The sequence below is a fragment of the Pholcus phalangioides genome, unplaced genomic scaffold, assembly GCF_987345545.1.
Source record: "Pholcus phalangioides strain wild (caught in Gottingen) unplaced genomic scaffold, Ppha-v1.0 ptg000004l_1, whole genome shotgun sequence".
Taxonomy (NCBI): Eukaryota; Metazoa; Arthropoda; class Arachnida; order Araneae; family Pholcidae; genus Pholcus; species Pholcus phalangioides.
Window position 1 is genome coordinate 11,603,406 of NW_028301597.1, and position 25,092 is coordinate 11,628,497.

General features: G+C 36.0%; 1 protein-coding gene and 1 pseudogene across 12 annotated transcripts in view; one reads left to right on the forward strand and one right to left on the reverse strand.

The window, feature by feature from the left end:
* The window catches only part of LOC149086538 (S1 RNA-binding domain-containing protein 1), a 542,948-nt gene that overhangs the window by 281,446 nt on the left and 236,410 nt on the right, over window positions 1-25,092 (forward strand). For all 12 annotated transcript variants that reach the window (XM_089256006.1, XM_089256010.1, XM_089256008.1 and 9 more), the window contains 2 exons: window positions 12,179-12,275; window positions 24,846-24,953. In XM_089256006.1, the coding sequence (XP_089112132.1) occupies window positions 12,179-12,275; window positions 24,846-24,953 (205 nt within the window). The remainder of the gene's footprint in view (window positions 1-12,178; window positions 12,276-24,845; window positions 24,954-25,092) is intronic.
* LOC149086540 (5S ribosomal RNA) lies at window positions 2,404-2,521 on the reverse strand (annotated as a pseudogene).

The following is a 25,092-nucleotide window of genomic DNA, read 5'->3' on the forward strand; positions in this document are numbered from 1 at the left end:
CTGTTTGATTTATTGTCAAACTGCATCACAATAGGCTTTATTTTATCCTTGATTTTGGTAGGTACACGGTGAAAGGCTGTAACACTATCAATCATTTCAGGAACAACTTTTGATATTATGCTTGATTTGAGAGATTCTATATCTTCGTCCGATGACTCTGGAAGTCCCTGGATTTCGATGTTGCAGCGGCGGGAATATTGTTGAAGTTCTCTCCTGCAGTGTTTTGAGTTCGGATTTCAATATGGAATTTTCAGATGCAAGATGATGTTGTTTGTTTCGAAGATCGGTTATTTCGAGTTGATACTGACGATTTTGATCGGAGATTTTAGAAAATTCTGCTGCAATGTATGATTGAAAGTTTTGAAATTGCGATTCAAATGATTCATTGATTGCAGAAATTATTTGTTTGAGATTGGTGGGTAAATCCTTCATACAATGTTGGAGATTAATGGGCGGAGATGAAAATTGGGGGGCTTGATGTTGAGGCGATGGAAAATTCATAGTATTTGTTGCAGGTATCGATCCGATCGCGGGTGACGAAGCTGTAGAAATCAAGGAATCTGATGATACTGTAGGTATAGAAGATGTAGTTATTGATGGTGCGGAAGTTACAATCAAAGTCGCCGATATAGAGTTTTGCTCGGCAACAGCACGACACTTGTTACATTTCCACGTTTGCAGACCATTACGTTTTTGTAATCGGAATGATCGCTCACTAATGCCAGCACAGTAAAAGTGAATAATATTTCCACAAATTGAGCAGTTCATACCATCCTCCATTGAGATTAGAACTTCTGAGCACAAGAAACACTTGGAATCAGTCATGATAGAGCACTTTTCTGAGAGATTACTTGATAGCTCCAATTAAAAGTAATTAAATTGTAGTAGAGTCAGGACTGCACATTAAAAAAGTTACATAAAAAATATAGGTGTAATTAAAATTTTACATTATATGGGGAGTTTTTTTTTTTAATAAATTAAATAGTAATAAAAATTCAGACTTTGCGAGATCGCACGAGACAGAAATTCAGCGACCAACACCCACTGTTGCCAGATTCAGTATTGTGAAATACAACCCACTTCCACAGGTTGCTTCAGCACATGCTTCAACTCTCTCTTCCACCTCTCCTCCTGGTGCAGGGGTTAGATGCTTTGGGGATTGACCTGATGCAAATTTTTTTCTTTTTTTTTCTTTGTCTTCCATATTCGTGGTTTGTTTTAGTAGAATGCGTGATCAGCCTCCCTGGGTTCCCTCCAAAGGAGACTTCCTAGAGTTCACCCCAGATTACTTCAGGCAGCAGTAGCCTCAGGAGGTCCCTCCCCCCCGCATCTTCGAGCATTACCCCACCCAGGTACCACCTGGAAATACAGGACAAGAGGGATTATGCACCAGTTGATAGAGCAGCCTCCCTGTTGGCTAGACAGGGTTCGGGCCCCTGTACTACCTGGCTGCCCAGAAAACGCTAAACCCAGACAGACTGCAGATAACTGCAGACATCATCTGAGACCCCATTCCATCCCCCAAGGAGTTCTTCCAGTTCCTCTGATCGCACGAGGAAGATGCTACCACTTTCTTTGTTCGAATATCTCTGCATTAGCACACAAGATCCCAGGTGGCCCCGACATGGAGGTGAAGATTAATGTCTTTAACTGAGCAGGGCCCACCGGACTTGCCCGCACCAGTCGAGGACTGGGTTTAGGGCCAATATCAACTCCATCTGGGTTTTTGACTCAACATTGTCAAGAAATCCCAGTCAGCCTGCTGCCTCCCCCCCATTCTTTGATTGTTAGGAAACCTAATAAATTGTTTGCTCATTGTCAATGGCTTTTTGTCTGGTTACTTGCAGTGATATACAAAAACCTTTAACGCAATTAAAACGTTGCATTTAAATTGGATGAGATATGTCACTTTGACCAGAGACACAATTTTTTGACAATTGAACAAATTAGCAGTAGTGAATCATCAAGATTCCCTGTTAGATTATTTCAATGGTTTGCCCTGTTTTACTACTATTACTAAACCACACATGCACCTCACCCATATTCCTCTGCGGAACATCTAACGAATAGGTACATATTGGAATGTGTGTATGTGTAGTGAAACCTGACATGAAGTTTGTTTCTGTGTAATGCTTGTAATGTGTAGCGCTGCCATCTGCCACCAGTTTTTCTAACTATGAGTGAAGTGTAATGATTGAATAATTTATCGTTGTAGGCCTGTTGCTTTCTGCGGCGAGACATTTTAATGGGGAGATCAGCTCACATTTGTGCCTCAAAGTTGGAAACACAGGAAACCAACTTCAGCCGACCACCACTGTAGTGATGGTGGGGTTTGAACCTGGATCCTCGCGATGAGAGTCCATCACTATGACCACTCGACCACCACAGCAGCAAAATAGGTGATGCCAACAGCACGCTGTGTTCCATGTGGTCATCCTGCCAAGTACTAACCACTCCCGATGCTGCTTAACTTCGGTGATCGGACGAGAACCGGTGTTTTCAGCATGGTATGGCCATTGGCGCCCAGTTTTAGGGGCCGTTCAAGTATTACATAAGCAAATTTTTAGCCATTTTTCACCCTCCCCCCCCTGGTCGACAAAAGTCAGACCCCCTCCCCCTTGTCAGTTAAATTTCGTCATCAGCTCTGCCCCTCTGAATCCTGATGCATATTGGTGGGATCAGAGATGTACACGGGGGGGCATAGGGGAGCCGTGCCCCCCCCCCCCCGCACGATCAAAAATTTAATTTTTTAATGCAACAATATTTTTTTTAATTGAAATTTCAAAAGAAAATACCTTTATCTGTTATAAATTAATGAAAACTAAGAAAACTAAACTGATTAAATAACCTAATTTCAATGTTATTTGAAGGCTATGAACTCAAAATTTAACTTAAATAAATTCATTGCGACCCACCCTCTAAGCCGTATAAGGATAAATCGCATAAAGACCCTTGGCCCACGGACCAAATAAGGCCCTGGGGGTTGTCTAATGGGGCCTGTCCTCCTCAAACCTAATTTTGTAAAAATGAACTAAACAGCACATTTTTACAGATTGCTTAAGTGTCCTGTGGTACAATTCCAGAACATTTAAGCAGCCCGTGGCACATTTTCAGATCACTAAAATGACCCGGGACACAATTCCACAACACTTAAACAATCCGTGACACATTTAGAGATCCATTGAGTGACATGTGACGTAGTTTTAGAGCACTTAAGTGACTCCCCCAGTGCGGTTCTAAATCACTCAAGTTACCCGCAGCACATTCTCAGATTATTCAAGTGATCCACGACATATAATTACGGATCACTTGAGCGATGTGTAGCACAGTTCCAGAGCATTTAAGCGGCCCGGACACATTTCCAAATCACTTGTATCCGCGAAACATTTAGAGATCACTAAAGTGGCTCTGTAGAGCACATCAATGGGAGGAATGTTACTTCAAGTGCCCACAAACTATCGAAAGGTTTTTCTCGTTTCTGGCGCACAGAGTAAGATGTCATTAAATATATTTCATATTTTCATAAAGAGTGGTTGGTGACGTAAGCATTATCCAAACCCCACCCCCCCCCCTGTCAGCAAATCAGGGAACCCCCCCCCCCCCAATCCATGATCACGTAATACTTGAACTGCCCCTTAGAGGCCTTTCACACGGATGTGGGTCCGCAAGATGTTTTAACAATTGGAATATACTGAGCCTTTCAGACGAGCCGAAATGTTCATGCGGGTCCGGACGTTGTCTGCATGTGTCAAAACCTAAGTGTGGGCTCTGCATCCGCACATAGAAGTTTTGTCAATAGGTTTATTCGACACTATTCACACGATGCGGATGCGGAGCGAATTCGTCCACATCTTTGGCTACTTTTTAAAGCTTATTTTGCATTGAATTTTTTTAATTATTTGCCATAAATACCCTTAAAAACACCATATGAGGGTCCCTGTTCATCAAATATGATGTTTGTTTCCTTTCCTTTGTTTCCTTCTGACATTGAGATATAGCAACTTTAACTGCCTTTTGTCCATACTTTGCAATTTTATACAATAAAACCTGCCAACAACGGCCACTGACGGGACCAAAATTATAAGCCGTTCTGTTCATTACGAATATTTAATTGACTACATACTTTAATAACTTTTAAATTTAATTTAAAAATTTTAATTTTTTTCTTTTTAAATATTTAAAAAATAAATGTTTTAAATATTTTAAATATTAATTATTTTTTTAAATTTTTAATCTTTTAATTTTTTTAAACTTAAAAAAAAATAATTTTATTAAACAATGTTATCACTCAGTTATTGTTCACTCAGGGCCGGATTAAGACGTTTGAAGGCCCAAAGCACTTGAATAATTTTGTGGTTCCCGATATCCCTACAAGTATTACACAATATTCAGTTTATAAACTGAAAACAAAATAGGGATTTCACTATAAAAGGTTTATGAAAGTGATTTTATAAAACTTGGTGAAAAAAAAGCAACCAATAAATTTATCGATTGCATTCAAGCAAATGCAACCGATTAGCTTATTGGTTGTATTTTTAAAAAAAATTATTATAAAATTTTCATAGTGTAATCTGGGCTTAAGGCCGGGATCACACTATAAAGTTTCATAAAACATCTTTTATAAAAGTTTAAAAACTCAATCAATAGGTGCATCAGTTGCATTCAAGCAAATGCAACCGGTGATCTTATGGGTTGAATTTTTCACATTTTATCAAAGAGCTTTTATAAAACTTTTATAAGGCCGGGATTACACTATAAAAGTTTGATAAAATTTCTTTTATAAATTTTCAAAAATGCAACCAATAAGCATCTTGGTTACATTTGAGTTTTACATTTACAAGTTTTATCAAAGAGCTTTTACAAAAATTTTATAGTGTAAAGGCCTAAGGCTGGTATTATCCTATATAACTTTGATTAAAAATTATTTTATAAAACTTGAAAAATGTAACCAATAAACACATCTGTTATATTCGACCGAACTTTACTGATCCGCCTAATGGTTGCATTTTTCAAGTTTTTACGTTTTGTTAAACGAACTTTTATCAAACTTTTATAGTGTAATACCAGCCTAATACAGAATTGTGATGTGAATATTTCTAAGCTCAGACATTTTGAAAATCTCCACCCCCCTCCCCTTTTTATCAATTTACAAATTCTTTGATATCTCCTGAATTTTTTTTTTTTTTTTGGAACATCGAATGTTTTGGATGTTTTTGGATTGGATTTTTCGAACATTGGATGTTTTTGGAATTTTCTTCCATATTTTTCCGAAAAGACAGATTTTTTTTTCAAAATTTTTTGAAAATATTTTAAGATATTTTCTCCCATCGACTACTTGTGAGGATCGGAGGAATTGAAGGCATCTTTATACCCATATTCTATGGGGCTATCGATTAAACCACCAAAGAATGCCTCTAGGCACTGAATCAGGGGTGAAAGAGAAAAATAATTACAAAAATTGCGAAAAAATTGTTTTTATGCACGAATTTCAAACTAAAGATGCAGGTGTTTCACCCGCATCTTTAGTCGTCGTCTGAAAGGGTATGCGGACCCGCATCTGCTCCGTGTGCAAGGGGCCTTACTAGTGATCATGACTTGAGTGGTTCTGCTGTGGGAAGACAACAGGGCTTGTCCTAAAGTTCAACATTTTAAGGATCGATTAACTGGGAACTTTTTAAGTTTCGTATTTTTCAGGTGAGGAATCTGATTTTTTAGAATGGCTAATATTCTTGAAAACAATGTTGATTTTCCCATAACCACATTAGTGGGGTTGTGCATTAGAATGGTGAAATCGAATAGGGAAACGAGAGTTGAACTGTTGGAGTGAGCTAGATTACTGGAAGAATTTCCGTGATTTTTCGATAGAAAAATTTTCGGATTCAGATCAAGAGTATAATTAGCACAAGCCCTTTTTTCTCGTAAATATGTTTCAGGCAATATCGAGATATTCATGTTGCGAACAGTTGAATTATATTTTTAATTTGATTCTGGAGTTTTAGACTTGGAGGTTGTAGAATTAGTCATATTGCAAATTACCGGAAAAGTACTGTAATTTCTTGAATGTGTGAATGGTCCCACAAAAATTCAAGAACTGTTTCTCTTGTTGAGTGATAGGGTTGTTTGTATACCTCAAGAGACTGAAACAAGTTCATTGTTTTTCCTGCAATGAAATTGGACATTTTAGTGTAGGAGTTGTCCCCACATACTCAAACTCGGAGTTTTAAATCGGAAAACCTTGTGTCGGGTGTGGTGAGCAGAGAAACACATCTAAATTGACAAATGCCCTTTAAATAATTTTCTGGATATATATATCCTATAGTGGTCCACCCGCAATGGTTATGCTTGTTGGGGGGGATTATTGATACGGCTGAGATGTTTCGATTGTTGATTCTAAAGTTGCAGCGATGTTGATGTCCAGCGGTGCAACATTAGACAAATTGCAGATCTAAGAATTTGTTTCAGTGCTTGGACAAAAACGCCAACCGAGACGATAACTTCCGGCCGAAATCGATACTAAAGTAATCATTTTTATATTGATTTTGCCTGAAGCTACAGAAAACTTGATTGGCAAAGATACAAGCTTATTTGAATTAGTTGTTTTTTTGGCATCGCGAATTGTGTGGTGGCTTGGTTCAGTATAAAGGAAATGTGCAATGGGATAAAATGAAAGCATTTGTTCAGCAAATCTGATTTGATAGTTCCCCAAATACAAATGGTACGGGACTTGCTTGAAACCTATTCCGATTTGTTTCGTGATCTACTGGGGAAAACTAATGCTATTGAACATTATACAGTGACTCGTGGATCTCCAGTGTTTAGACCTCCCTTTAAGTTGCCTAAATAATTATAAATAGGACATAATAGAGAAAGAGGTCCAGAAGATGTCTGACTGGATCCTACAGCTTCGTCACAGCCACGGGGGGCCCTATGGACTACTATGCAATTGTCGGTGCCGACTGGACTCTACGATCTCGTCACCAATCATTCAACACCACCTACCAGACTCTGCTGCTTCGTCGTTGGCGAGCGTTCATCGCTGCAAATGAGACCCTACTGCCTCATTGCAGAGTGGACCCTATGGACTCGTATGCGACAAACACTCGTTGCTGCCAATCGGACTCGATAATCTTGTCGTCACCGACTGAACCCTACAGACTCGTTGCAGACTACTCATCGCTGCTGAGTGGACCCTACTGTTGGGAATAGTACAAGCTTACGTTTGTAATCCCTCTGGTCACCTCCAGATGGCGTAACTGGTCCGTTACATGACTTTTCACTTGTCTTCTTTTCCCTTGTATGTATCTGTTCGTTCGACGTGTATGCATGTCTCGCTTGGGTATTACATAAATAAAATCGTCTGTTTCTACACGACATTTGCTCTCCCAATGTAAGCTATTTCAGCCCCGACATATTTTGGTAAACGAAACCCGCCGGAACGAATATTTTGATGAACGAAAATATGGATCTATAAAATATGTATATATATAAAATATGTCTTAATATGGATCGAGAGAATTTAATGACGCTCCATCGGAAACAGACAAAGGTGTGAGTTGTGTTCAATTACGTGTGCAGAAGCTAAAATTAACTCGTTGTTTCTTGTGCGCTAGCCGTTCGCATAACACTAAAACTTACCCACTCTGTTCTAGAGCTTTCTGTTCTAACTGTAAAAGGAAACATCACATCCATTTGTCCTTCACTTCATGCCTCTTCTACTATTGGTAAAATTTATATATCATTCTGTTTTACGTATTTGCAAACTGCACATATTTGGGTGTTCTGTCCCAACGGAAATTGCAAATTGTCTTGATGTGTGTTAGATGCCGGAAGTCAAACCTTCATTCACAGCAGTTTAGTGAATGAACTGCAATTGCATGTGCTGCAATTGGTCAACTTGTCTATCAGTGCATTCGAAGCTGTACCAAAACAATCTATGTATCGACGTTAAGTGCAATTGTTCCTATCTACCATTTGGGATAACAGATCGATTCAGATAGTTGCTTTCGAAAGCAATAATTCCTACGCCTCACATCCTACGGCTCCAGTAGACATTGGTGAAGGTACTTATATCCCAAATGGGACAGAGCCCCCCGGTCATATCTGGAACAACAGTAGACATTGGTGTATTTGCTACTTCACGCAGATTTCAGCTTGCAGACCCTCACTTGTCCGACGACATCTTGATTGAAATTCTCATCAGTAGCGATTATTACTGGAAAATAGTGAAAACTGATTCACCGGTCAAGTTATCAGACACTTTCGTTCTTGTTCCGTCTCATCTCGGACATATCTTGAGCGATACCCATTGCAACGTTCTTGTCCAACACACTCCTACTTCGAACAACACTACTGTTCATTGCATGGCTACTACTTGTGCTGAAGAAAAGAAAAGAAAAAAAATACCATGGTATGGTAGCGGAGAGTGATGTCATCCTTGTATAAGTCGCCATCTGGTGGCAGCGTCAGCAGTTGTGAGCTTGGCCGGAGTCTGGTCCGGCCGTCCATGTACGGTATGGTCCCTTTCAGTGTGCACGAGCTCCAAGGAAAGATTGAGAGATTCTGTGTGTAAGGTTCAGGAGAAAAGAGGTTGGAAAAAGGCCGAGGAGAAACAGGAGTCGCGAGAGAGAGAGAAACGAGAACGAGTTGAGACATTCGAAAAAGAGAAGTGATGTAAAAGTTTGTACCGAAGAGACAGGACGGTTTTCATTGGAGGTGTTGGATAATAAATTAAATAAAGTGTTGTTTTCTTCTTTTGGGAGTGTAGAATCCAGTTATTTCATCCTGGAATCGTAGTGGAGGTACAGCCGAGGACCTACGACCGATAAGAAGTCGGGGGAAAGACAGTTTACTCTGTGCCTCTGTAGTCTAGCGCGTTCACCCGCAAAGTGAAAGGACGTGGGTTCGAATCCCCGCAGGGGCAGTTGAATTTTCTCTCTTTCCAAAATATATCTTCGCAACAGCCAGTTGTTAAAAAACCTTCGAATAATGATTATGCAACCCAATGTCATCATGTCACAACTGTATGTGGTATAAGTTTCTGAAAATGGTGGGCAGTCTCAAACCTGGTGGGGGGCCTATGCATTAAGACGGCACTAACTGGAAGAACACAAAACTCAATTGGAAATGCGTGAAACATTTCTGTATGCCAAGAGGTAATAGGCAACGTGTCCCAAAAATGAAATTTAATGAGAGGGCAATGTTTGTAAAGAAGCTCTTCGCCTATGAGAAAATGTGACATGGGATGAAGTGAATATTTGTCATTTATTTAAATGAGATCTACTATAACCAAGATTTGTGTCTCCTGTATCTCTAACGTTATTAAAGTAAGCAAATTAATATCGTTATTCCAACATTGATAGAAACAGATATAGTGTTCTTTCCCTCTGGCATATAAAAAACATTGCTTGCTCAATTGAAGTTTCATCTGAAATTCTTTTATTTTGGTGACAAACATTTGTCTTTTTTAGCTTACTTCTGCCTTGATTTATTTAAATTACATTCTTTTTCCATGTAAAGGTGTGGTGGTAGCCATTGTATATTTTTTAATGCACCAGCCACCATTAACTCTGAATTTCATATTCCTTTGAGCAAAGGATTATCATATCTTCTTACCCGAGTCAATGGCTGGTGGGAGCAATCAAAGTTTTGAAATTCCTCAGCAGGAACTGAGATTGAAACCTCAACAGGCTCTTGCTCAACAATTGAAGATACCGACGCTGCAGCGGATGCTCCAGGAATACACTACAAAATAACAAGTGGTGCCACTAATAAATATGAAAGTAAAATCCAATATATAACAAAAATATAAAATCATTTCATTACAGACACAGAGCAAGGGAAGTGCTGTACCAGGAGTTAGGTCCTCTTCCCGAAATAAAAGAAAATGACTGATTTTTATAAATTAGCATAGTTATGTTCTGTCACTTGATCACCATCCCAAAGAAATTTCTGGCTATGGTCTTGACAGAGCCCATATGAATAACCTACCAACAATTAGGTCAACATCATTGGTTAGCGCACTAGCGCACCACATTAATTCAACCTTCAAAAACCAGATTCAAAAAAGCCTATTTGGACCGCTGTTAATTTTTGTTACATTCTACCATTGTTTATATAAACCACATAAAAAACAATTACATTAGATTTTTTTTCCTTTGAGAGATGTTGATAAAAAAATTTAGTTTAAGCGATTAAATGCAATATTTCCTTATTTCATTTCTGTAATTTTTCTAACATCAGCAGAAAACAAAACTTTTGGTTTTATAAACGAAACATATTTAATAAATTAACTATATTTCATAAATTAAAAGGTTAAATTCAACAAACTTAGAAGTACTCACCTTTTTCCAATCCTTCCCATTTTTTCTGGGACCATACGGAATGGCATTTAATTTCGTCGCCAGCCGTGGCCATGTTGCATTTTTATCATGACTTGTGAGATCAGAGGACAGCTTCTCCTCAATTAAAGCATGGTGTTTCTCTAAAAAAATTACCATCGCCTCATACTGAGTGGCGATAGTCTTAGAGCATCGCTTGGGTTGAGCACCATTCATTGCGATAGGAAATGAAAAAAGCACATGAAAGGGACAGAAAGTAAATAAACAATGTTTCTGTTGCCACCGGCAAAAAGAACAATTAAAATAAAAAACATAGTAGTTGTTGTATTTCTTTAACATAGCGCTGATTGGTCAGAAGATGAATTACTCTCGAAGAAAAATTTTTGCATACTTATTGTATCACGTGGTCTGAACGACAATCTTCTACGAGTGGAAAATGGTCGCTCAGAATATTGTCCTTCAGCGAGGGACAGGTTGTTATGAACGACAAGTAGATGGTCGAGCCCCAGGTTTCATTACATGTACACGCACATTCCAACATGTACTAATTCACTAGAGGTTCCGCAGAGGAATACGGACGAGGTGCATGTCTGGTGTAGTAGTAGTCATTTATAAAGAATATAATATAATATGTATAAAAACTTTTCATGTAATGTGTATTTAATTAAACTGGATTATCTACAGGGCTCCCACTTGTCCTACTTTCTTGGTTTTGTCCTACTTTTTAGTTTTTGTCTTTTCCTAATTTTACCAAATGCTATCTACTTAATTCATTTAACTGGTTCAATTGAGCAGGAATCATCGATATATTGTCAAATAGTACAAATGTTGTAGATTAAAATTAATGATTCTGCCAAAGCATAAATTGTATAGTTTCAAGGTTATTTGGGGGACATATGGGGACCATTTGGTTTATTAATTTTTCCATTTGCTTAGTTTGAGGATTCAACAAGTAGTCATTATAAAAACTTCTGTCTGAATGGAAAAAATAATTTTGTATTTGATTTTCATGGTCTTGGACAGTAACTAGCAGTCATGATTCAAAATTATAGTGCACATTTTGTGTACACATGAAACAACAGTTTGCGTTACAAAGCAGTTGGATACATAGGCCTATTCTAGGGTTGGTGATTCTGATGCTACCCAATAGCATTTCATTGTCTTCTGTATTTTTAGGGCAGGCAGAGGCATAAACAATGTATACAATGCTCAGCAAAGAGCTAGAAATGAAAGTGCTTCATTTTTCAAAAACGATTACACTGGTATTGAACTGCAAATAGTAAACAAATCCATTTAAAAAGGGATAACAACACAGTAAAACCATTTGGTTCATCTTGATCTTCGATGCAAATGAACGTTCGGGCTTGTAATTTACACATTTTGCACTGTGCTTTTGAAAGCCGAAGGTCTCGACGGAGCGTCATTCTTAAAAATCTTACATGCTTTCATAATTTGCTGTGCATTGTCAAAGAGAGTGACAGATTGGACTGTGTAAGACTCCAAAAAAAGGTATTTATATTGTGAGGCGAACAGGAAAGCATTATCCGTGGTTGCTAGTGCACAGTTTTGGCCAAAAATTGTTTTGTAAGCAAGTCATTTCTGTCATTTTATTTGGACTTGAGTCAGTCCTATAGAGGTAGGATACTGAAATAGTGCTATGGAAAAAAAAACCAAAAAAACTTTTTTTAAAGAATTCTAATGAGCTAATTCACTTTCTAATTTGAAAACGACCCAGTATTATTATCTGGGAAATGTTTTTTATGGCACTTGGATTAATTTATATGCTTGATGTGTGACCATAGTTATGTAAATTTGTTTTCATGGTTTATGTTTCATTTCAGGTGAAGTTCTTCACACCGATACAATGTATATTCATAATTCTTCACACAATAAAGAAGCATCTTCTGCAAAACTCATAAAAATGGTGGTCAAATATAAGTTAGTAAAAATATTTTTTTCTTCATTTTTATCTTATTATGCTTATTTGAATCATTAGTTAAATTTATTAAGAAATCGATAAAATTTTTATAATTTCTAGAAACTGAATAACAATAACCAACATCTTGAGTATCACTTGGCTGGTACAAGAGCTGCACAATTTCATTCCATAGATTACCATATTGCATATACCTGCTGACAGCATGAATCATAACTTCACTAAAAAACAAAAAATGGGCTGGTCTGTGAATGTTTTCTTTTCCTTATAGCAGCAATCGAAGTGTCAATAAAGTCCAGCTTATTGAACAAATTTTAAATATGGTTATTTATTGATGTAAGTTTTCAATATGTCTGATTAACCCAAAAGCATTTTTCCACTTTTTAGACATATTTTTGTACTCTGTATAGTTTCCTAGCACATAATTCAACAATATGTTGTATACAGGGCCGGATTAACCATTAAGCGAAATAACCCCATGCTTAGGGCATCAGAGGAGAACAGGAGCACCACAAAAAGTTATCAAAATGTTTTTTGTTTTTTTTAATGTGAAATATTTTCCAGCATCAAGCACTCTGTAAAAAATCGTAGAATTTTCTATTGATTTGTATAGTTAAAGATATTCATCAAAAGAATGGCACAAATGCAGAAAAGTTAATAATATTGCAAATGCTCAGTTTTGGGATTGAGATTTTGTGCAATTTCTACATAGTTAGCTTGGGCTTTTTTAACAGCATCATAGGACCCTTTGACTGATTCTTCTGAGGGCCCCCCTTACCAGCTAAAAATTCCGACCTTCCAATTTGCTTACTGTTTCAAATTTAAGCAAATCTATTTGTCATGAGCTTCTTCGGTTCTGTCTGGGTGAGGCTATGGCTAATATTTGCCTTTGGTTAACTTATTCACGGTCACGGTCACTGAATCTGAGGTCTATTTTACTAACACATGTCAAATAAACATTTCTGCAAGATTTCAGAATTTTTGGGGAAGTATTTTTTATCTCTCAGATATGAGCTCAAAACTGCAATCTGAAAAAAAAAAAACAGTGTTCAATGTTTTTTCTTGTATTTACATAATTACTATGATTTATTATTTCTTCCTTTTATTAAGAACAAATTACTCGATTGACAAATATTTTAGCATTTTACTCGCAATTGAAATATTTTTGAAAATTTGCCTTAAGGTGGTGGGTGGTGAGACCCCCAGAAAATGAATACTTAACAACATGCTGATAAATTCATTAATTTGTGCAATTGCATTGCCACAAATTACTGTATTTTAATGTGTATAAAGAACTCCCCCTTATTTTTTAGGCCTAAAATTTGGCACGATAGGTATATAATACTGTTCATGAATATAAAACCCCTACTGTGTTTAGGACAACATTTTTGGCAAAAAGGGTTCCATATAAACATTAAAACACCTACTTAATTTCGTTGTGTTTTTTTCATACAATAATTGAAAACTTGTAAGGTTATTTTTTTGGTGAGCTTGTACAGCAGAATCTAGTTTCAAGAGTAGAAAATAATTTGGTATTCCCAACTGCTTTGAGATAGGTTTTCCTTTGAGAGTTATGTAAGATGTCAAGGTAAATAATACTCCCAAAATTATTTTATTTCTAAATTTAGTTTTGGTTAGGAAATTAGAACTTCCTTTCATAAGTGATAGTTGATGTCTTCTCACTGTTATGCATAAAAAATAAAGCAGCAGGAAAAGCAGAGCAAGTTATATTGCAATACTGTCGTTAACACGTATTTGGTAGCTTCCAAATTTTTGTTTGTTTTTTTGTATCTATATAGAATGTACATTATTACCCTAATATGTTACAACACTGTTGTGCATTTTTGTAGTATTTGGTAGCTTTAATATTTTGGTGGTATTTCTTTCTTACAAAATTTTTGTGATGAATTATGCATTAAATGATTGATAAATAAAAATTTTACACACTTTTCTATGCCTGTGATTTTTTTCTCCTGTTTCAATATTTCTTCATTTCTGAAAATAAGCAGTTTACAATTTTTTTTAATTAGCAAAAAGTCCTATTTTACTACATGGACATCTAGATCTTGTAATTTACTTGTAGGGTTTTTCAGATATTTTTATTTTTTTAGAGAGTTTACTAAGTTTAGTGAGCTGTTGAAAGCAGGTAAATCGGTGCAGTGTATTTTCAACGGTTTGTTATTCCAATTTTTAGGGTGAAATAAAAAATCTTTGTTGCAGCTTTTATTCTTCCAGTGTTTATAATTTTTCAAAAAGTATTTGTAGGGGGAGTCTTATGTTTTTGCAAGACACGAAAAATAATTACATTCATTGTATATAATTGTCATGTGTGTGTTAACTATTGCTGAAAAGGTGAATGACAAGGATGTTTAGAAGCATTGAACTGTAAAAGCAGTGCAACTGACCGTAGTTATAAAATTTAATTAAATCTGCATGGTCCTCACAAGGGTGGGGCTGACAGGGGGCCCAGGACAATAATTTTTGTTTTTTCATTCTATAAATTCACTATAAAAGAGCCAGGGAAAGATATCCTACGGGCCTTGCTCCAGGATGTGAGGGAAAAGATGAGATTTGTATATACAGTAATTATCTAGTGAGAAGAAAATAATTCTATAAAATAATAATTTGAGAGAAGATGGCATTGAAATTTGTGTAGAAAGAATTTTGTGGAAGAAGCTTACTATTTCGTTAGTGTTAAATCATTGTTTTTTTATAAACTGTTTGGGGCATAACATACTATATATATATTGCAAACAGAATGCATATTAATATACTGCAAAAGATCGCAGCGAATGTTCGAAAAACTTGGTTATTGCCGAAGATGTGTTGCAAGAAAGCCATGCTACGGGTACGCTTGAGGAACAGGGAAGAAAGTTAGGACCCAGTTGGTCACGTACGTGATCGTTTCTGCTCAGAGTGCCACAGCCCTCTCTTTCTCGTTAGCCCCGTCTGGCACTGGTATGACGTCAGTGGTCTACACCATTCCTTGGAAGATCACGTGGTGCATTGAATGTCAGCGCGATCTTCGTTATTTGCTAATGGCATCCATAGTCGTTTAAAACAATAAATGAAAGAAATAATTTCAGTATCGATGATATGATTCCAAAATTAATGAAAGAGTTCCAGAATAAATGAAAGAAAAAAATTACAGAATTAAAATAAGAGATAATTTCAGCATTGATGAAAGAGAATTCCAAAATTAATGAAGCAATAATTCCGAAATTAATGGAAGAGATTATTCCAGAATTAGTGAAAGAATTCAGCATTAAAATAAAAGAAAGAATTTTAGCATTAGCGAAAGAAACAAATCCAGAATTGATGAAAGCAATTATTCCAGAAGTAATGAAAGCAATTATTCTAGAATTGATGAAAGAAATAATTCTAGAATTGATGAAAGAAATAATTCTAGAATTGATGAAAGAAATAATTCCAGAATTGATGAAAAAATTCTAGAATTAATGAAAGAAGTTATTCCAGCATTAACGAAAGAAGTTTTTTCAGCATTAATGAAATAAAGTCAGAATTAATGAAAGAAATAATTTAATCTTTTTCTATCTTTAGAAGAGTTTTTTTTTAGTCTTTAAAAGAAAATTAATTGCAATATTTAGAGACTAAACTGTACGTTTTAATGAGGAAATTGACAGGCACGAACTGTGTTATTCAATGTGTCATGTTTTCCTTGCATTCGATGTTGCTGCCGTCACTGCAGCTCCATGCTCCCTCCAGTAATAAAAGCTTGATGCTGAAATCCTGTATGAAAAGTGAAAAGCATTGTGATTTGGTGAAAATCTATCTTCATCTTCGAATTTATTGCTCAAGAAACTTTCTGCCGTGAATGATCCCATCAAGCCTGAAAGTGACACTGTTAAAAACAAAATAAACGTTTCATTGGAGGTCATTTATTGAAAAATGAAGTTGTGAATGCAGAAATTATATGGACATTACAATGTGTAAAAAAACCATCATTCGTACAAATCAATATAAAGAACCTGGGATAGGGTGCTGTAGATCAGTGGTTCTCAATTTTTTTTTCCCCATGGCCCCCTTTTAACCATTTCTCATTCCTATGGTCCCCTTGCGACCATGATTAATATCCAAGACAATTATTCAAATATTGTTTGAAGTATAAATATGTGTTTGAATTAAATTAAATTTTAATTTATGAAAATAACGAAAAAGCAAAATGACAATAATACAACACATCAATAAAAATACATAATAAATTGTTTTCAATCAATGTAAACTTTGCACTTGAAGACGGCATAATGTCATCAGGTTACTGTACAGGATGAAGTTTGATTTATTTACAAATTAGTCTTTCTTTGGTAAATTTGAATTTGGGTAAATCAGAATTTCAAACTAATTAGACATTATAAATAATCATATTTTGAATAAGAAAATTATTGGTTTATTGATTATAATTTCGATATGGTGAGATTTACATTCATTGTGAAAATCTGATGTCTTGTTGGATGGCAAGCTATCTCCAAGTGGCTTTTTGGCTCATAATTTTGGACTGACAGCTCCTCTGTCTCGCAGGCGAACGAAGCAACGTGTGAATTTTTTACTTATACAATATTTCACATAACAGACACTACTACATCTAATGTACAGGGTGCACAGGTTTATTATTGATATATTACTGGCAAACCGCGTTCACTCTACAGGAATATTTTCAATTAGAAAAATTATCCAAATAACGTATAGTACTCAGGTATGCCATTCATGTTGGGAGGGGGTTGTATAATTATTAAAATGAACATGTTTACCTTTTATACGTACACCCGTGTGCTCAAAAACCCTATTAGAAAGTTGTTGTCCTGTCTCTCCTGATGCCAACAAAATCGTTTTATCTGCATTTAACATTGTTTTTTTGGTTGGTTGTCTTCAAATAAATGTTACTGTCAATAAAGTGGCACTGTATATATAAATACATCCATCTCTGAACCTTATAATTATTGATAACATATGTTTATGATTTTTATGACCTAAAGAAGAAACTTAACACGTCTTCAATATAGGTTCAGTGAGACTTTAAGTGTATTTGTGGAACATTGGAAACTACTGATTTCCCTAAGTGTTCAGGAGAAGTAGCGTTGATGATTCCGGGATAAACGATGTATAAATCTTTAGACCATAAAAATCAGAGCCCTACTTATGAGAAATTGAATGAACACGCACAAAAAAAATTCATTGTGCTTGTTTTCGTGAAACTTTTAAAATTTTTTATACTTCAAGTACTAAATTTCATCTTTCAACTAATCAGTTCCTTAGCTTGGTGTTGAAATATCATGCCAACCAATCAAAAATCAATCAAATCTTTATATTAATGTTACTTAAATAGGGAAAAAATGGCAAAAAAAAAATTCCATGCATTTTGTTTGAAATTAAATTTCTTTGGTCACTCTTTTAATAAATTTCTTCATGGCCCCCTTATCAGCAGCTGTGGCTCCCCTTTTCGATTTTTTTCCTCCATGGGCCCCCGGTTGAGAACCGCTGCTGTAGATAATATACAGTGGCCTATAAATCATTCTGAGAAATGTATTAGAGCATGAATTATTATAAATACTCAGTGTGCTTTTAGTTTATAATTGTTGAATTATCAGCAAGAAATTAAGTAATTTGTACTTTTGATTTGTAGTGGAAACATTTTCGATAAAGCTCAGTGATTTCTTAATGATTCACAGTGGGTTTTTTTTTCTTCTATGATAAAAACATGTACCACCTTCGTCTGAAAATTTTTTTTAATATTTTAATGTTGATGTGAAAATTTGGAGATCATAAGTATGCAATGAATTCATTGTATGATATACATTACGGATGATGTGAAATAAAGTATGCAGAAATGTAATCTCTGAAAGTTTCAATCAAAATTAAATATGCATTTGCAAAGAGTCCTTGAATTTTTAAGTTTTACCTTGAAAAGTGCTTGAATAGTCCTTGAATTTTTTTTTTGTTGGAAGAGTACGAACCATGTTTGAATTTGCAGATGATTAATTTCAAGCCATTCTTCTATTTCTTTTAGACGTTGGGTTGCAGTTTCATTGATGGATTTTGTTTGCTGCTTGATACATAAGAATGATATCATCAGCATATGCTTGCAGGCATACATCATCTGGCCAATAATGTTTGAGAAGGTCGTTAATAATGTTCCAAAAAAATACACCACTGCAGGAGCCCTGAGGGCATCCCGGTTTCTGTGTCTTTGTTGCAGGCCCTCTACCTGTCATGATAGATATACTTTCTTCCAATATACTTCCAAGTAAATTATTGGGTATTGTTGGAATTGATGAGAGCTTATTAAATATGAGCTCATGATGAGGATTATCGAATGCTGACTTGATATCGAGAAGGATTACAGCAGAAACATTACTCTCTTCTTTTTTGTCATTTTAATTCTTGCATCATATTGTCTATTGATTTTTCTGTGGCTTTTCCGTTTTTAAATCTAAACTATAGTGGATGGAACCAATTCTGTTAAAGAAATGATCCATTCTATTCATGAGTATACGTTCAAAAATTTTCCCAGCATTAGATAATAATGTTATGGGTCTGTAAGAGTTAGTGTCTTCAGGCTTCTTCCCTTGTTTCGGGAAAAATAATAGCATGCATTTTTGAAATGTTTCGGTAAGGTTCCAATGTCCAGGCATTTATTAAACAAGATAAAGAATAGAGAAGGGAACGTAAAATGAAGCTTTTTGATGGTTCTGTTACAAATTCCATCCATACCTTGTGCCTTTCTATTGTTTAACTTGTTAATGATTCTCGTTATCTCCATGTGTGTGATAGTTTTCCCTTGTGTGCAGTGGAATGTCACAGGATAGAAGATCAGTGTTCTGGATCAGATCTGACTCAAGCGAACCCATAGGATCCTATGTTTTACAGCCGTAGCTTCAATCGCCCCAAGACCATTCCATTGCCCACTGGTGGGGGGGGGGGGGCATATTCCTCAACTTTATGAAACACTGTGCTAGAGCATAGTTTCTCAAACTTTTGTTCCATTGCCCCCTTCATTAGAATTTTTTTCTCTCATTGCCCCCCCCCCCTACTCAGTAAACCCATAAGATCCTATGTTAAATACATAGCTTCTATCGCTTCCCTGGACCATTCCACCGCCCACCAGGTGGCAATATTGTCCACTTTGGGAAACACTGTTCTAGTATATTCAAATTGAGTTTTGTGAATTGGTCGTAACAAAGTATGTAAAATAGAAAATACATTCGTGTGCAAAATTAAGAGAATTAGCACATTATGTCGAATTTCTGAAAAACGTTTGGACAGATTTTAATGAAATTTGGTACGAATACACAGTTATAACAGAGAAAGAGAGGTACCATACAAAAGTCATAGTACGCACGCATGATTGTCAGTAAAACTCATCATTGCAGAAATGTCCAAAATCCACGTTGCAAGATTGAAACGAAAATGAGTCTAATATGGGGTATGGTCCTCTCTCACAGTCAAATAGATTGCTTAACGCGAGGGCATACTGGACACAAGGCAGTTGAGGAGTCCCTGTGGCAATTGGTCCCACTCCTGCACCAACACAGTTTTCAGTTCTGGGATGGTTCTCAGAGGGGGATGGCGAGATGCAATTGCCCTCCCAAGAACGTCCCAGACATGTTCTATAAGGTTTAGATCAGGAGATCTGGCTGGCCAATGCATACAACGAATACCCTCACTTTCCAGATTATCATTGATCAGGTGAGCTCGATGTGGACGATCATTGTCGTCCATGAACAGTTATGAAATACATCTAATATGAAATAATTTATTTTATATATATATTTCAACTCCTTCAAAATGTATTTTAAGCTGAAAGAATAAATTCAATGATTATCTATCATTTCGTTTACATGAAAATATATTTAATCAATGCATTGAATTCCTTTGCAAGAGCACAAACTCCAATTCTATGTTTTTCACATTTCGAACATCAGTTTTTTCTTTTAGTGATAGAGAGTGATGATTGTATTAAAGCTGGCCATATTAAACAGCAGAGAATAATGTAGAATATAGGAGCACAATCAGTAACACATGATTTCAGATTCTAAATGGACATCAGAGATGACAAATATAACAAACTTCAAGCCAAAATTTCATTCAAAAGTAGCCAAATATAAAAAAGTTGATCAAATATATATGCGTTTTCTGCTATCTAAACTGAAGAGCCAAAAAAATTGGTACAGACATGTGTATGCAAATAAAGAGGTATGGAACCAATCAGAGTACGGCGCTGCGGTCGGCAACGCCTATATAACACAACAAGTGTCTGGCATAGTTGTTAGATCAGTTACTGCTGCTACAATGGCAGGTTATCGAGATTTAAGTGAGTTTGAACGTGGTGTTATAGTCGGCGCACGAGAGATGGGGCATAGCATCTCCGCGAGGTAGCAATGAAATTTGGATTTTCACGTACGACCATTTCACAAGTGTACCGTGAATATCGGGAATTCGGTAAAAAATTAAATCTACGATATCGCTGCGGCCGGAAAAAGATCATGCAAGAACGGGACCAACGATGACTGACGAGAATCATTAAACGTAACAGGCGTGCAACCCTTCCTCAAATTGCTGCAGATTTCAATGCTGGGCCAACAACAAGTGTCAGCGTGCGAACCATTCAACGAAACATCATCGATATGGGCTTTCTGAGCCGAAGGCCCACTCGTGTACCCTTGATGACTGCACGACACAAAGCTTTACGCCTCGCCTGGGCCGACAGCACAGACATTGGGCTGTTGAGGACTGGAAAAACGTTGCCTGGTCTGACGAGTCTCGCTTCCAATCGCTCCGAGCTAATGGACGTGTACGGGTATGGAGACATCATGAATCCATGGACCCTACATATCGGGTCTTTGAGTTTCTTCTATGTTTTACTTATTTTTATTATCATTTTTATAAAATTTGCATCAATATTTACCATAACAATGAATTCGCATATGCATGTGAGAGAGTTCAAGAGCAGACAAACTCTGGGCCGATCGGTTTTGTCTGTGCACGGAAGGCAGTCTGTGAAGCCGCTCTACTCGAAGCCAAACGTGCAAAAACCTGTTTTCCATCAAAACTGTCCCACTCTGTGGGCTAAACAGGTTTTTGAGTGGTTCAGCGCTGCGGGTCCAAACCCGGCATCATTTGCATAGTGCATGGTTGAGCTCGCATGACTTGTGTCGGAAAGAATGTTTTGTCTTATATGCTGTAGGAGCTCTGATATGAAGAAAATGGAGATGGTGGGGGTCTACGGTTTCTGTGCGTCCGTATATACGAAGGCGTATGCAGTTTGGGATTGCATTGAATATTCACAAGTTATTAAGAGACTATGACTTCAGAACATTGCTTTGGGAGGTGGGGCTCATGTAGCCTGAGCCTTCTAGGTTCCAGTACCACTGAGATGCTGTATTTAATGAACTTCAAATTAAAATATAAAAAATTATAAATTTTTGATTATTTTTTATTGTGCCATGTTTATGTTAGCTTAGGGGGTACCCCCATAGCAAAGCTGAACATTCATCACTACTGACAAGCCTTAAGCCAATGTTGGCATGTATGAATATTGTCACTCATCTAAAATATTATATCTGACTCACTGACTGAAATAGGACTTTTTAGGAGATAATGGGCATCTTATAAATGCATCCTTGTTCACTTCATAAAGGGTACGGCTCCGTATGAGCTTTGATCTCTCCATTTGGAATTTTATATAAGTGTAATTTTATGGGAGGTGAAAAGTTTATGAATGTAAGTGTTCAGTGTAGGAAAATGTTATGTATAGGAAAACATAATTTAAGACATCAAAAATTGGTTTCGTCGAATAAATCAAGCTAAACTACAAACTTTAATCAAATTTTAATCTGATTGATGGAGCTGACTAACACAGCTGAAATAATTAACTGTGATTAACAATTAAACCTACCTGATTAACCTTTTAACGGCCAATGTTCCCAATTGGGAACATACTTTTGATTAATTCAAAATATATATTTCTCTTTCACGAAAATAGCTGATTTTTTTTCCCTGAACATATAAGGTTCTGAACTTAATTTAGAAAAGGCAAAAGTTAGTCGATTCAGCTTTTATCATATCAATTTATTATTTTAAAATCACCCATTTTCAAGGCAAACTATCTGTAAGTTTATGTTTTAATTATTAAAATAGTTTTTGTAAACATACATGCATCTCAATTTTTTTTTAATTGTAGAATATTGCCAAGAATGATAAGAAATGCTCAATGTGACAAAAAAAAATTTTGTTCGAATAACAGGGAACTTTTCCTATGATTGTTCCAAATTGGAACATTGGCCACTACTGACTATTCTAAGTGCAATGCAGGGGAGTGGCATTCCAAAAAACAATTTATTGCTTTTTCCCTCTCTCTGGTGTGTCTCAAAAGAAAAGAAAAGTATCAAATTTTACATTCGGATGTTTACATGCAGCACCCCCTTTTTTCTGTGACTGACCTTGCCCGCCCCCTCGCGCCTTCCCTCTACGTTTTGAGTAATTTTGCTGGTATATTGGTCTTTCAGTTCTCAGTTGATATCTGGTCTTGTGACTTTCTACACTTCTTTTTACCATCTTTTTTGTTGTACTAGTAGCTTATTAGTTTGAGAGATTCTGATATATCACATCTCTCTGATGAAGAATTCGAAATGTGCCAGCTACTGCTTGATGAAAATGAGCGGGTTACAGATGAGGAAGATATCGATGACAACATGCTTGGCCCGATAGTTCCTGCAGATGTTTGTGGATATCTGTGTTTTAAGATCACCACGTGGTTCATTTGTGGGTGAATTTTCAGATCCTATCAACATGCCTTCTACATCAAAATTGTCTTTCAAAGATCAGATAATTACCCAGTCAAAAAATAAGAAAACATCATGTGTCAAGTGCCAAAAGACTAAAATTCATGCAACCGAAGTGAAAAAAAGTACTGCATTCGACCAAAATATAGGAAGCTAACCTACTGAAGCAATCAGTCATAAGTTTCCGGAGCTAAGTGCAAGCCGACTCGATTGATATTTTTTTCAAATTTTTATCGCAAGACGTACCTCAGTTACTTGGCTGAGATGACTGACAAATATTTATGTCACACAACATGGATCGAATTCAAAAATTGAGTGGAAAGAAATTCCAAAGTTTTTTGGATTGGTTGTACCAAGTGGGTATCACAGAATACCAAGTGAAAATGATTACTGGGGTACTTTCAGTAGACACAGCAGTACCGATCGTCCCCACTGTTATGCCGAGAAATAAATTTAGAGACAAAAAATAACTTCCATTTGATGAATAACTCTTTCTTACAACCCGGTACTAAGTTGGCTATCTATGATGAATTAAATGAAAAATTCACACATTCAGTTTGGGTTGTTCCATGATAAACTAAGCATAGATGAATCAATAGTACTGTATTACGGTCATCATTCAAGTAAGATGTTTATATGGGGAAAACCGATTCGCTTTGGATTTAAAATTTGGATGATTTGCTCAAACAATGTGGTTTCCCATATAAAATGGAAGTATATGCTAGTAAGCAGTCATCGGAGCCTGTGCCTTTAGGTACCAGAGTTGTAAATATAATATTTTCTCTCTATATTTTTAAATAATATCTTTTAACTTACCAAGGGATCCATACAAAAACCTAAACCCATATGTATGTACTCTTTTGTGAATTTTAGACCAGCATTTCAGCTCATCATAAGCTTTTTATTATAATCCAGATATACATGCTTTTTGAGTATATTCGAGAGAAATTTATTTCCATCATTTTTAAAATTCTATATGTATATTCTTTAATTTTTAAAATAAATTTATTAAATGATGACGAATTTTGTATCATCCTGTAAGATGGCTTCACTGCGAAAACTATGTTTAGTCACATTCGGCCAATGTTCCCAATCAGGAACATTCAAGAAAACGCATAGGGAAATTTTTTTCCTTCAATTTCTCGATTGATATCTCTTAACTAAAAAATCAGAAGGAGAAATTAACAAAAAAAATAATGAAAATCAGTTGGAATCTGAATTCGCCGGTAAAAGGTTAATCGGACTAGACCTAATTTTTTTTACAGTACTTACATGGTATATTTAGAGGACCCTAGCTAAAATTAAAAGATGACTAATTTTAATTTTTAAATATAAATTTTGTGGATTCCTTTTGTATTTTTGTTTCATTCCATTGTTGAATAACTTTGATAAGTATGTTACTGCATTTGCAGAATTCTTTTTTTTTTTTTCAGTACCCTGACAGCCCTTTTGTCATCCTTTTCACAATTTTATAGTTTACTGATCTTATCCACATTAGGACATTAAAATATTTGAAGCAAAAATTATTAACAAAAATATGTTGCAGTTTCTCAGAAATAAAGAATGATTTCATTATATCAGTCCTTGCATTGGCTTTTCTTTCTTAGGGCTTCTGGTCTGGGGTATGAATTCACTCTTATTACTCTAGAGACTATAGAAATACAAGAGAGGGAAGAGAGGATGGATTGGTCTAGAAATTTTAAAACTTGCTATGTCCTTCTTAATATAAATCTGTTTTTGATTAAGAGTTCATTTCATTTTTATCATTTTTAGGGTTGAAGTGATTGCAATTGGGAATGGTACAGGTAGTAGAGATACAGAATCGTGGATTGCTGAACTCATAAACAGAAAAGCTTTCCAGCCTCAAGAGATAAAATATTGGTAAAAAAATCAGTATCATGTTTAATTAGATTATCTATTTTTTTACATTGTAACAGAAATCTTAGTATTTTTGCAAAATAGTAAGAGACTGATCTTTCAGAAGATTAAAATAATAAACTTTTTGAGAAACGAGATGTGG